Below are 14,786 nucleotides of genomic sequence, written 5' to 3'. Positions count from 1 at the left end.
GTTAACAGCAGCAATTTCAATGCACACATTACAAAGCCATTGGAACATTTAAAAACAATAGCATAACAACAATTAAACATCAATATGACAAATCATTCACGTCTCATCAATAGAATCAGAATCCAATCTCATCATACGTTATTCCGTGTTCCTATAATCAATTACACTGCCTAATCGAATGCCTGTTTGAACAACCAGGTCTTCACTTTCCTCCTAAATGCTAACCAGGAGGGGACCGATCTGATATCTGTAGGAAGGGTGTTCCACAGCCAAGGGTCCACCACTGATAAGGCCCTGTCTCTTGTCCCCGCCAGGCATGCTTGTGATGCCGGCGAGACCGAAAGCAGGGCCTCCCCAGATGATCTTAATGTCCTAGCTGGTTCATAGGAGGAGATGCGTTCGGACGGGTAAGTCGGGCCAGAACTTACCTCATGAAAAAGCTGGAATGTTAAATAGCCTCTGACTGTCTGTCTATATATGTTGTGCATCGATGGCATTGAATGTTTGCCATGTAGATGTACATTGTAATCTGCCCTGAGTCCCCTGCCAGGTGAGAAGGGCAGAATATAAATACTATAAATAGATAAATAACCTACAACAACCCAGTGATTTCCCCCTTCGACAATACATTGGAATTAATAGAGTTTGGCAGCACTTTGACTCAATGCGATGGAATCCAGAGAGTTGTAGTTTGGCGAGGGCTAAAGACCTTGCAGGATTCTGTAACCTTGAGCCATGGCAGTTCAACAGTGACCTAAAATTGCATTCATTTTGCAATAGGCAGCCGTGCTGCTTCTGCCACCTGAGCTTCCCACCCCAGAGCAGGAGGGGGCAGTCTCGCCTGGAGAGGCGGCGCTTCGGCCTGGGAGGCGCGTCCAAGCCACGGCCATGGCGGCTTCGCGCTGGGCAAAGCAAGGGAAGCGCCTTCTCCTGGCGGGCCCGGCCTTCGCCTCGGCTCCTCGCCGGCATTACAAGAAGAAATGGGTGAGTGGGAGGGAAGCGCTTCGCCTCCCAAGGCTGGAGAGTCTCCTTCCGGAAAGAGCGGGCTGCTGAGGCTTCCAGCTTCCTCCTCTCCGCTATAGTTTTACAAGCTCTGCCAAAGCGTGTGGGCGCCTCACCAAACTGCAACTCCCATGATGCTATGGAACAAGCATGAGCAAACTTGGGCCCTCCAGGTGTTTTGAACTCCAACTCCCACAATTCCTGACAGCCCCAGGCCCTTTCCTTTTCCCCCACAGTCTCCCCTCTCTCCCTATCTTATCCTATACTTTCTTCTCTTTCCTTCCTCCTTCCATCCCTCCCTTCCTTTCCTCCGTCTTCCTCTCTCCCTCCTTCCTTCCCTTCCACCCTTTCGTCCTTCCTTCCTTCCTTCCTTCCCTCTTTCCTCTCTCCCTCTTTTCTCCTTCCTTTTATCATCTTTCTCTTTCTTTCTCCCTTCCCTTCCACCCTTTCATCCTTCCTTATCTTTTTCCACTCTCCTTCCCTCTCCTTCCTTCCCTTTTGTTTTTCCTTCTTCCTCTCCCTCCCTTTCTCCCCTCCCTTTCTCCCTCCATTCCCATTCACCCTTTTTTCTTTCCCTCTTTCCTCTCTCTTTCCCCCTTCCTCCCTTTTTCCTTCTTTTGCTTTTCTCTTTCTTTCCGTCTCCCCTCCCTCCCTCTTCCTTCCTTCCTCCATTCCTTTCCACCCTTCTGCCCTTCCTTCTCTCTTTCCTTCTTCCTTCTCTTCCTTCCATCCTTCCACCCTTTCGTCTTTCCTTCCTTTTCTCCCTTTTTGTCTTTCCTTCCTCCTTTCCTCCCTCCCTCCCTCCCTTACCTTTCTCTTTCTTCTTCCTTTCCACCCTTCCTTCCCTCTTTCCCCCTTCTTCCATCTCTCCCTCTTTCTTATTCCATCCTTCCCTTCCTCTCTTTCATCATTCCTTCCTTCTCTCTTTCCTTCCTTCTTTTCTTCCTTCCATCACCGAGCAGCCAGTCTTCTTAGCAGGGAGTGCTAGCTTGCAGCCCAAAAGTTAGAAAGTTTGCCCATGCCTGGTGTAGAGGTGGTTTTGCCAGATCCTTCTGCTGAAATATAGCGAGGAGGTATATTTCAGCAGTCTCCTATCCAAGTAGTAGTCCGAGCTGACCTTGCTTAATTGACATTAAATTACAGCCATAGAGGGGAAAGTATGATTGGTACTGTTCCATTATCTGGGAGGAGGGCAAAAGGGGGGGGGGGGGGTTGACAGAGAAGGATAATTCATTTTACAGGGGAAGGGGGTTTGAAGGAGGAAAACCATTTTCCCCTGTTTCCTGTGATTCCCTCCACCCATATTCTCATTGTGAAGACAACTCTTGTTTATTAAATGGGAAGTGGGGAGGGGGAATGACCAGTGAAAATGGGGAAAATGGTTTTCCTTCTTCAACTCCAGGAGCCCCCCCCCCCCGGTGGCACAGCGGGTTAAACCACTGGGCTGCTGAACTTGCTGACCAAAAGGTCAGCGGTTCAAATCCGGGGAGCAGGGTGAGCTCGCACTGTTAGCTCCAGCCAACCTAGTAGATCAATAGGAACCACTCTGGCGGGAAGGTAACAGCACTCCATGCAGTCATGCTGTCCACATGACCTTGGGGGTGTCTATGGACAACAACGGCTCTTGGATATGAGCACCACCCCTCAGAGTCAGACACAATTAGACTTTCTGCCAAGGGGGAAATGAACAATCATCTGTCTAGGCCCCCTTTTGCCTTCTGCCTGGATAATAGTACAGTACAGTCTATTCCCCCCCCCCCCGGATATAAAATAGGGACACCCGAAAGCGTTCTTTCCCTAATATGTTTGTCCCATTAAATCAATTTGTATGACTTAACTTTGGATCCAGCCAATTGGATGTAACGAGGCTAAGCTCTGAGCAGACATAAGGATGCAGCTACACTTCTGAACAAATGCTGTTCGATTCCAGTTTAACAATCATGGCTCAGTGCTATGGGATCCTGGTAGTTTTACGAGGTCTTCAGCCATCCTTACAGAAACCAGGATGACATAGCATTGTGGTGCAGTGGGTTAAAGCCCTGTGCTGGCAGGACTGAAGACCAACAGGTCGCAGGTTCGAATCCGGGGAGAGGTGGATGAGCTCCCTCTGTCAGCTCCAGCTCCTCATGCGGGGACATGAGAGAAGCCTCCCACAAAGATGGAAAAACATCAAATCATCCGGGCGTCCCCTGGGCAATGTCCTTGTAGACGGCCAATTCTCTCACAGCAGGAGCAACTTGCAGTTTCTCATGTCGCTCCTGACACGACAAAAAAAATAAAGCCATGGTGATTAAAGGGGTGTCAAATTGCATTCATACTTCAGTGTAGATGCACTCTATGCACCCGAGACCAAATATGATTCCACAGGCAAAGGGCTGATCATATGAGTATTCTCATCTAAGATTGATAGGATGCTGATGGGGCAGGAAATACTAATGTAACTCACTGGTGTTTCATAGACTGGGTAAACAATATTTCCCAGTGTACATGAATTTGAGTATGGGGGGTACGCAGAGAGAGTCGTGTATATCATCCCATAGTAATCCCAGCCCCAATTACAACTCTTTGTCACAATGGAGGAATTTAAAACTTTTACCTACCAGATATTTTCATATTTTGGCAGGCGACCACTGCTCCTCGGGTATCTTCCATCAGGCTGGCTCTGCAGATCTTCGACATGAACTACGGGACACAGTTTGGCAGTCTTTGGCCTTCAATCCGCATCAGTCTCCTATCCGAGCAGAAATATGGTGCTCTTGTCAACAACTTTTCTGATGTGCTGCAGATAACCCAGCAACTGGAAGACTTGAATGCAACAGATTTCATCTGGGAATCTAAAACAGTAGAACAGGAACCTGATTCTGTAGCTAAGCTAGGTTCCAGTGAATTATCCTCTGCCTCGGAAACCCAGACTGAGCTTTCCCTGCAACAAGAGCAGCCTATTCCTTCCCTCAGTCCCAACATCAAATGCTATACATTTCCCAAAGGAGACATCAGCACTTTTCATCCAGCCAAGTGAGTAGTTTGTCTGTGTTCAAGGAAGGGACATTGAAATATTTGTCGTATGAAAATAAATATATCTGGCTCTCTGTATCCATGGATTCTGCATTCACAGACTCAACAATCCACATCTTGAAAACAATCTAAAAGCAAACCTTGATTTTGTCATTTTATATCAGGAACACCATCTCCTCAGTATTTTATATATTGGCACATGGTCCTGCAGCCAAACCCTAAAGCAGTGTTTCTCAACCTTCCTAATGCTGCAACCCCTTAATACAGTTCCTCATGTTATGGTGACCCCAACCATAAAATTATTTTCGTTGCTACTTCATAATTGTAATTTTGCTACTGTTATGAATCGTACTGTAAATATCAAATATGCAGGATGTATTTTTATTCACTGGACCAAATTTGGCACAAATATCTGATACACCAAGATTTGAATACTGGTGGGGTTGGAGGAGATTGATTTTGTTCACCTACATTCAAAGAGCATTTTGAACCTCAGCAACGATAGAATTGGGCCAAAAATCCCATACAGAACCCCCATGCCTTGAAGGGATTCGCTGGTGCGAGCCTCCCTCCAGCCTCACACACTCCCTCGCCCACACATGAGCACCATGCTGCCATTCACTGAGCACACCTGCTCTTCCCTCCCCACTTGAAGTCTCAGAAACAGCCCTCCCTTTGGTTAAAAGGTCAGCCAGTCACAGCAGAGGAGGGCTTTTGGTGGGAGGATTCACACTCTATTTCCAAAAAGAAAGAGAAGGCCAGGTGGAGAGATCTTCAACCTTCTCTGCCAAAGATGTTCCTAAGCCCATCAGAAATATATGTTTTCTCATAGTCTTTGGTGACCCCTCTGAAACGCCCTCGCACCCCCCTCCCTGGGTCCTGACCTCTAGGTTGAGAAACACTGCCTTAAAGGCTTGCTGTATGCTTCTTGAAAGCATATCCTGAGTTCTCTGGTTGCTGTCAATAATAACACTTGTATTCCTTGTTTTCAAATTCTTAATGTGCCCGGCTTTTGATTTAGATCTTTTCCAATTTGTAAATGTGGACTGTAAACAATTTCTCTCATCCCACCCCAGGAGAACAGGTGTTATGGAGCAGGATGGTCTGAAGTGCCATGTAGTATACTGTGCTCTCGTTTGTATGTTCACAATCTCACTTGGACTGGTCGTGCCATGGGGTAGAATGAGACCTATCTCATACAGCAAATATGATGTGTTGGGGGAAGATAGTAACTCTCTAGCATTTGCCTTTTCCCACTGTACCTGGAAATGCCAAGGCTGGAGCCTGAAACATTTTGGAAATCTACTGTTCTTCTATGCATTCAGTGACTTTAAGTGGAAGTCACTGTAGAACTCAAGCCTTATTATATCTACTGCGTATTTAAGCTTCATGCGTTTGCTTCCTTTGTAGGCCAGATGTGATAGGAATCCTGGGCTATTATCTCCTCGATGCTGCATCAGTCTTGCCTGTCTTGGCTCTCAACATACAGCCGAATGACCTAGTTCTTGATCTTTGTGCAGCACCTGGAGGAAAGACATTAGCCCTTCTACAGACCGGGTGTTGTCGTAAGTAACATTATTTTCCTCTCTGTGTGCTCATGTGGTACTTGTGGTGTTAATGGGACCAGTTAGAAACAAGAAAAACAAGCTTTCAGTGTGAGGGATCATCACTAGTCAGCTGATTTGGGGGACAGCCATCTCTATAGTATATAGACCCCTCTGAATCTTCATTTATGTCAGTGGTTCTCAACCTGTGGGTCCCCAGATGTTTTGGCCTTCAACTCCCAGAAATCCTAACAGCTGGTAAACTGGCTGGGATTTCTGGGAGTTGTAGGCCAAAACACCCGGGGACCCAGGTTGAAAAACACTGGTTTATGTGTTTGTGAGGCCCTGGAAACTGAGGATTTTCCTCACTATTTGTTTTCCTGCCTTCTGTATTCTGAGCCAAGAACTAAAACCCTGGGGCCTATTCTTTATCTCCTTCAAACCAATACTGTGTTAGAAAAGATTTTCTACCTTTTGGCTGACACTAACCTTGTGGTTACTCACAAGGTGTCTTTTTTTGTCCTAGAAGCACAGAAAATCCAGGCAAGACTAATTTCTGATATTGCTGCTGAATGTGCTGGGGATGCTTTTAACTAATAGTGGCTCTTTATATCCAAGGTATTCCCTGATTAAGTTTTAATAATGCTATATTTACTTGGTTTTACCTGGTTTTTAATATACAACATCTTATGTAGTATTTTAAGGGTGTCTCAACATTTATATATGTAGCACTTTAATGATTTATATAGAATTTTAATGGTGTATTTTAATAATCTGGTTTTCATGTATTTATTTGTTTGCCTTATATGTGAAAGACCTCTGGTCTAAGCATTGAATAAAACTACTACTACTATAGTAGTTGTGTTCTGTACAAAGTCTCTTCCTCTTTGGTCATTGTAGGACTTTGAGTTAGCAATATAACAATGTATTCTTAAACACATTCATTAAAAAAATTCTCCTGCCTATCTTGGCTGAACTCCATCCTAGTGAGTAGATTTGATAACTGCAGTTCTGCTTTACTTTTAAATGCTATAGAAAAGATACATATGTGGTGTGCCTTGTATGGGTTTTCTTGACTGATTCCATGCTTTGCATAGAGAAAATCTTGGCTTCAATCTCTGACATCATGTTAGGCTGGAAAAGACCCCACCTAAGCCCCAATGTGCACATAGTACAGAGTAAAATGGATAATCTGTGTAAAATAGTTTCTTCTGTTCCTATAACTATTAATTTCTTTAGTTATTCATGAAACGTTTGTAGGTGTTACACTTTGCACTTGGCAAAACTGTAGCTAATCAATAACAAAAGCAGATCAGGTTTTCTTATATATACATTTGTCTTGTTTTCCTGAACTTAAGAAAGGTAGATTAGAAAAGAAGAAAGAAAGGAGTTGTTTTTGAAATAAGTTGCTTATTGATTCCCCTTTCTGTCTGTCTCACAAATGAGGTATTGTTCCTAATAATAATAATAATAATAATAATAATTTTATTTGTTACCCATCTATCCTCATGGCTCAAGGTACAGCACAACACAGTTAAAACACATCACCATAAAATATATACATTAAAACACTACCATCATAAATACTTATATTAAAACACATAATACAAGGATCAAATGCAATGCAAATACATCTATTAAAATATGAATAGAATGCAAATTTAAAACTGGGGAGGCCAGTCGTAAGAGATAGGTCTTCAGTTCTGTCTTGAATGCTGTCTGTTCATTTTGCTGCTGGATCTCTTCCAGCAGGTCATTCTAAGGGCGACTGGTGAATTTTAAGGTTCAGTTCTGTAGTAGTTTATGTGGCATTGTCCCCCCAGATTTCAGATAATGTATGGGCATGCAGTCTTAGACTTCCCTCTGGCCCTCATTTCAGGTTAGGAAGTTTAGGTTAATTGCCATAGGGTGATTGAATTATATAGGACCTTTGAATCTATATTAATACACCTTTTCCACTTCTGCATGTGACGAGGGGCCACCTCTAAGAAGGCCCTGTCTCTCATCCCCATCAGGTTCCCGAAAACTTAGTTTGAAGAAGTTTAGGTTACAGGTTGCTTTGTATTAACTTTATACACTTCTAGTCTGTGTGTCATGGGAGTAGGCTTCATATTACTTCATCATTAGGTAAAGCCATGTGGGTGGCCAGTTTTGTGTTCTGTGTGAGATACCCCTTGAATTAAAGTTCTTGTCCTGCTTCAGCAGCTGAGGACTGCTGTGTATATCCCTAGCTTCCAGTGGGGTTTCTGGGCTAAGAAACATCAAACCTAAGTGAGAGCAGTGTCAACTCCTTAAATCAAAGAGGTGCAGTAGTTCCTCTTGTATTGAAGATGTCAGGGCAATGGGAATGTTCTGTGCTGGTTGTTCCCCAAGTATAGAAACCCTGAGACTGCTTGCATGTATGGAAGAGAAAATGTGTTTATTATATCAGTGTTGTTTTTCTGTACCTTCAAGTTGTTTTTAATTTAAGGATGATAGTGTCTGGCTCACTCAGGGACACCCAGTGGTTTCCCTGATCAAACAGAGAATCAAATCCTGGTCTCCAGAGTCATAGTCCAGTGCTCAGACTACTAGACTATGCTATTTATACTACATACCCATCATATCCCAACCATATGCAGATTTTGGTTTGTGATTGAAAAGCCTGCATTTTTTTAATTGACTTTGGTTTATGCTGCTCCTTTTGTTTTGTTTTGCAATAGGAGAGCTGGCCGCCAATGATCTTTCAACTTCTCGCACTCGTCGGCTGCGTGACATTCTTCACGGATACCTTCCACAAGAGCTCCAAAAAGTAGTACGGGTTACATCGTGGGATGGAAGGAGGTGGGGTGAGCTGGAGAGAAGCACTTTTGACAGGGTAAATAATACCAGGGGAATACTACATGAATAAACTCTTTAGAATTGTCCTTTTTCTTGTATAGAATAGTATTTGCCCCTTATCATGTACTTATCACATATCTATGGAGGATACATTTCTGGACTAGGTGTGGATATGCAAAACTTCTGATAGTAGCAAATCCTATTGAAATGAAGGACTTCTGCCCAAAGAATACCATAGAGTCATCCTGGAAGACTTAGATAAAGACATATTTTTTCAGATGTGGATAAATTAAACTGTTGATACTGATCTTTCTTTCTGTTGTGTCTATTGGAGCTTTCTTTCTCGTGTGTCTATAGATAAGAAGGCTTATGCTTACAACTATGTCTATTCTGTTGTCTTGTGTATTGTTTTTAATTCAGAGAATGTTGGAATTTGATTCTTATTGGAATATCTGTTTTTGAACTGAGTCCCTTCAGGGAGAGAGGCCAGATTATAAATAAAGTTTGTTGTTGTTATTATTATTATTATTATTATTATTATTTTACTGACACAAAAGCACAGTATGTCACAGCAAACAAGATCTATATGCTGGATTTCGTATTACAAAATCACAAGTCGAACACTTCCCAAGCGTCTAGGACTGTGTGTTGTATTTTTGAATGATGCGAGCAGATGCAAGTAAGGTCGACTTTTGCAGTTGACAGATCATGATTTTGTCAATGTTTATTGTTTCCAAATGTCGGCCGAGATCTTTTGGCACGGCACCCAGTGTGCCGATGACCATTGGACTGGTTTATGCCAGAGCCTTTGCAGTTCGATTTTGAGGTTTTGATAACAGCTGAGTTTTTCCTGTTGTTTTTCCTTAATGCGAATGTCACCCGATATGGTGACATCAATAATCCAAACTTTTTTCTTTTCCACTACTTGTGACATAAATTCCAATGAATCATTTGGGCCATAGAGTTGTGCCTCGGTTTGTAGTCCATTTGTGCAATTTTCTTGCAAGAGCTGAGGATTCGTGAAATATTAGAAGGTATGTTGAAACCATGGTTTCATCAGCTTCCTTGCACAGTCTGCATTTTGGGTCATTAGCTGATTTTTCAATCCTGGCCTTAATGGCATTTGTTGCTCCTGGCTGCAAGAATCAGGCCTTCTGTCTCCTTCTTCGCTGTTCCATTCATGAACCATAACCAGGTCTTCTCCTTATCAACTTTTCCTTCAGAATTGTCAAGGAACTGCCCATGCAATGCATTGTTGTGCAAGTTGTCAGATCTGGTTTGTAGTGCAGTTTTCTTGTACTGATTCTTTGTCTGCTGTGCTTTGAGAAGTTTCTGATTATTGACTTCAGTTAAAGCAGGTTCTTGGCTTTTCTTTATATATTCTGCCAGGGCATGTTTTTCTTCTTTGACTGTTTGTTTTACTTGTAAAAGTCCTCTGCCACCAGACTTTCTAGGTAGATAGAACTGGTCAACATCACTGCAGTGATGATGATGATGATGATGATGATGATGATGATGATTATTCCAAAAACACCTTCCTATTGTTTTTATTTAGAATAATAATATATTACAGAATATTGAATAAAATATACAATAATAATAACCTTAGTGACATAATACTAAAGAACTAGAAATATTACTGTGAATACTATTGAATACACAGTAATACTTCTAATAGTACTGATTATGTCATGGGATAGAAGAAAGTGGAATGAGCTAGAGACACGCACTTCTATTCCTCCACTATCTTGTTTCCTGTGTTGTTAATATTACACATTGATATCTATGAGCTCGACCATGTTCAGATCAATGATTGCCTGCAGCGTATTCCTGAAACATTCTGTATGGGATTTTTAGAGTAAAATCTCTCTTCTTTTTTATGTAGGTGCTTGTAGATGCGCCATGCACAAATGATCGACACTCACTCAGGGAAGAGGAAAACAATATCTTTATGCGTATGAGAAAAGGGGAGCGTCAGGCCTTGCCCAGGCTACAACTGGAGTTGCTTGTGTGAGTGGCCTCGAGTGATATATGTTGACCTTGAATGATGTATATTGATCTGTGCACATTGTCCGATGTTGTAGGTTGGTCTTACACTTGTAAAGAGGTTTGTCCAATGTTAGCAGCTGGAGTAGATGTTTTGCATGCCTGTAATTAGCATACCATGGATAGTTATAGTTTAGGAAATGAAGGCGACTGCTTCTCTAATGCTTCTCTTCCTTGGAGATTACAATAATTTTATTTGCCATTATAGAAAAACATGAAAGTCAAATAATTCATTTAAAAGCTTGGGTGAGGTTCTAGCCAAATTGGAACCTTCAGCTTAATGTAATTACCTCATGTACCGGAAATGTCCTGCCTCCACTCTAAGTTTTTGTAAAAGACTTTTTAATGATGTGTTATGATATAGAATATATTAGGGAGAGGAGAAAAGGAGCACTGCTCTACAATGCAGTGGTTAGTAAGTGCCAGCATGGGTTAGTCACAAACAAATTCTGTCAAACTAATTCAGTGGTTCTCAACCTGTGGGTTCCCAGATGTTTTGGCCTTCAACTCCCAGAAATCCTAACAGCCGGTAAATTGGCTGGGATTTCTGGGAGTTGTAGGCAAAACACCTTGGGACCCATAGGTAGAGAACCACTGAACTAATCTATCGGTGTTTGATTGAGTCGCTTGTTTCATAGATGGTGGGATGTCATTTAGCTGAATTTCTTGAAAACATTTTGTTATTTATTTATTTAAAACATTTATATTCCACCCTTCTCACCCCGAAGGGGACACAGGGCGGAGCACAGCATATATACGGCTAACATTAAATGCCGGGACACAAATTCATATATGCATACATTTTTAAAAAGTAATCTTTATTTGGTTTAAAAATAGAATAGAATACATAATTATAATAAAATATCAGTAGAGTTAGATATATAGTATAGAATTAGAATAGAAATAGATGTGGGGAGGGAATAGTTAGGGGTTTAAAAGGATGGTGGTTAAATATGTAGGTAGGTAGATAGATAAATTTAAGGAAAGGAAGATAAGGAAGAGGGAAAGTAAAAGTGCAGTCTTCATATACGCATACATAAGCATTAAAAACATTTATCAAAATATTAAAATACACCATTTAAAACTGTCCTAGTCATCTGCGTCAAATCTAATTGGCCTGGTAATCTTTCCTATTGCTGCTTTGTTGCCCTGCCCTGAAAGCTTGATCCCACAGCCAAGTTTTTACCATCCTTCTGAAGGACAGGAAGGAGGGGGCCGATCTGATCTCACAAGGAAGGGAGTTCCATAGCCGGGGGGCAATCACCGAGAAGGCCCTGTCTCTTGTCCCTACCAATCGTGCCTGTGAAAATGGCAGGATGGAAAGCAGATCCTCCCCGGAGGATCTTAATCTCCGCGATGGTTCATAGGGGGAGATGCGTTCGGACATGTAATATGTTGATGATATTGTGATTAGCAAACTGACTAAATATGGAATAGATGGAAACACCATCAGACAGATCCATAATTGCTTGGAAATCCATACTTAAAGAATTGTCATCAGGATCTCTGCTTCAAACATTAAGAAGGTCTCAGACTTGCGTCGCAGGGTTCTATTCTAGATTCAATATGTTTCAATATTTTTAGCAGTGATGTAGAGGCTGAGGTAAAGAGAATCCTTATTGGCTTTGAAAGAGAAGAACTGAATTCAGAACAACCTTGATAAACTAGAAAATTGAAATTCAGAAAATAAAATTCTGCAAAGACAAATGCAACATTATCTCTTCCAATACGCATTCCTTCTTCCGCTTTTCCAGAGCTGGAATCCTTGCTGCCAAGCCAGGAGGGGAAGTGGTCTACTCAACATGCTCCTTGTCTCAGCTTCAGAATGAGTATGTAATTGAGAGAGCTGTGGAATTACTGGCAATCCAATATCACATTGAAGTACAGGTTGAAGACTTGAGCTATTTTCGGAGGTTGTTCCAGAGCACGTTTTCTTTCTATCCAGATTGCAGATTTGGAGAACTTGTTCTTCCTCACCTGACAGCTAATTTTGGACCCATGTATTTTTGTAAATTGCACAGGATGAGTTAGAATGGACAGTACATGACACAACAGAAGGGAAACTATTTTTTTGAATGCCTTTTAAAATTTAAAGCTGAAATGCAATTTGCGAAAACGCTTGAAACTTCTTGTATTATCAGCAACATTTGTGGACATGTCTTACTTGATTTTTGTGAATGCAGTGGAAAATAATCCTTAACCCGACATGGAGAGGATGGTTGTTACACAAGCATTACCCAACATTTGCAGACATTTGTAAAACAGTACATAGTCATCACTGTGGTCAGTACTGCTTTATGAATACGGGTTAGGTATCCCTTATTTGGAATTCGAAATGCTGAAATTGGCCATATGGGTGTTTGAGATACTGATGCTTTTACTTTCTGTTCCTCAATTTCCCCTGTTTTTTTCTACAATTATCTTCAGGCGACGTGTGCAAGATATAGATGAAACATAAATTATTTTAATATGTAGAGTTGGGTTCAATCTTCAATATCATATCACAGGGAGTTTATCATCATGTATATATATGCAAATACAGGTGTTTCAAAATATAAGAAATCTATATCTAAAACACTACTTGTCCCAAGCATTTTGGATAAGGGATGCACAACCTGAGTTACATATGCATTACATATTTATGTGCTTACAAGTCATTTGTTTATATAATGACAACCCCTACCAATTTTATTTATTTATTTATTTATTTATTTCGAACCTTTCTACCCCGCCCCTCTCAACCCCTGGGGGGAATCAAGGCGGCTTACGATTGGCAATAATCCAATGCCGCATCATAGAATACAGAATACAGAATAACAAATATAACAATTAACATGAACATTAATAAATAAAGATTAAAACAGTATACTTACACTCTGATTAGCTATTGCCCGTCTGGTGGTTGTTTAACTAGCCAACTACTAATGAATACTCCGCTTAACTTATCCAAATCCTCTTCCATGCCATAGTCAAACATTATCAATTGTCCTTTAACCTGATTGCCCGAAGGCCTGGTCCCACAGCCATGTTTTAACCTTTTTTCTAAAGGTGAGGAGGGATGACGATGACCTAATTTCCTCGGGGAGCAAATTCCACAGGCGGGGGGCCACTACCGAGAAGGCCCTGTCCCTTGTCCCCGCCAAGCGTGTTTGAGACAAAGGCGGGGCCGAGAGCAGGGCCTCCCCAGACAATCTTAAGCTCCGAAGTGGGACATAGAAGGAGATACGTTTGGACAGGTACGCTGGACCAGAGCTGTATAGGGTTTTGTAGGTCAAAACCAGCACTTTGAATTGTGCTTGGAATTGGATCGGCAGCCAGTGGAGCTGGCACAGCAGGGGGGTGGTATGCTCCCTGTATGACGCTCCAGTGAGTAATCTAGCTGCTGCCTGTTGGACTAATTGCAATTTCCAAACAATCTTCAAAGGCAACCCCACGTAGAGCGCGTTGCAGTAATCTATTCAGGATGTGACAAGAGCGTGGACCACCGTAGCCAGATCTGACTTCCCAAGGTACGGGGGCAGCTGGTGCACGAGTTTTAACTGTGCAAAAGCTCTCCCGGCCACCGCCGAGACCTATATAATTTCATATAGTGTTTTAAGGCAAGGAATATCACAGGGAGTTTATCATGACCTTCTTCTGAAACGGTTCTATTTCGGGGTTAACCAGACCAAGGTTACATTTCTAGAAATCTTTTTTTCACTACTATGTAGTAATACTTTTCTATCGCAAATACTGGAGCCCTCGGCGCCAATCCCCAGAGTCAGACAGGACTGGACTTAATGTCAGGGGAAAACCTTTACCTTTTACCTTGAACACCCCAAAAGAAACTGCCTTTTTCAAATAGCCCAGGCACTGCCAGATCCCCTAGCTAGTATACTTTAAATTAAGGACCTTTACCATATTACACACATCAGAATAAAGCAATGTATACATTAAAATGGAACCATTGAAACATATAAATTAAAACAGTTATTTATAAATCACAGCAGCTTGACCCCACTTTAATTGCCATGACTCAAGGCTATGGGATCATGGGAGCTCTTGCGTCACAAGGTCTTTAGTCTTTTCTCATCACACTTGAGAAGAAGAAAAACCACTTTAAATCCGGTTTCTGCCTTTGCAGAATTCTGTGGTTTGTAATTTAGGGAGGAGCCTTTACCAGCCTCACTTATCTACAAACCCCAGAATTCTGAAGAAGGCAGTGGGTTTTAAGTGGGGTTTTTTTCTCTAGTGTGATGAAGTTGGAAAAAAGTGACTCACCACACTAGAGATTTTAAGTAGATTTTTTCCCTCTAGTCTGATGACATGGAAAAAAGTGACTAGAGAAAAAATCCACTTAAAATCCGGTTTCTGTTTCTT

General features: G+C 41.9%; 1 protein-coding gene across 2 annotated transcripts; it reads left to right on the top strand.

Annotated features, from left to right (window-relative positions):
- Window positions 1-848: 848 nt before the first annotated feature.
- LOC132773876 (5-methylcytosine rRNA methyltransferase NSUN4) lies at window positions 849-13,307 on the top strand. 2 transcript variants are annotated; one of them, XM_060773438.2, is made up of 6 exons: window positions 849-984; window positions 3,626-4,017; window positions 5,428-5,582; window positions 8,264-8,418; window positions 10,267-10,391; window positions 12,182-13,307. In XM_060773438.2, exons 1-6 carry the CDS (start codon window positions 889-891, stop codon window positions 12,456-12,458), a joined length of 1,200 nt encoding a protein of 399 aa, XP_060629421.2. In that variant the 5' UTR covers window positions 849-888; the 3' UTR covers window positions 12,459-13,307. The 2 variants fall into 2 exon arrangements, with proteins under 2 accessions (XP_060629421.2, XP_067324005.1); XM_067467904.1 differs by lacking the exon at window positions 849-984 and adding an exon at window positions 1,825-2,075.
- Window positions 13,308-14,786: the final 1,479 nt, after the last annotated feature.

Source organism: Anolis sagrei, chromosome 4 (genome assembly GCF_037176765.1).
Source record: "Anolis sagrei isolate rAnoSag1 chromosome 4, rAnoSag1.mat, whole genome shotgun sequence".
Taxonomy (NCBI): Eukaryota; Metazoa; Chordata; class Lepidosauria; order Squamata; family Dactyloidae; genus Anolis; species Anolis sagrei.
Note: the sequence above shows the minus strand (reverse complement) of the source record. Positions and strands in the feature narration are given on the sequence as shown.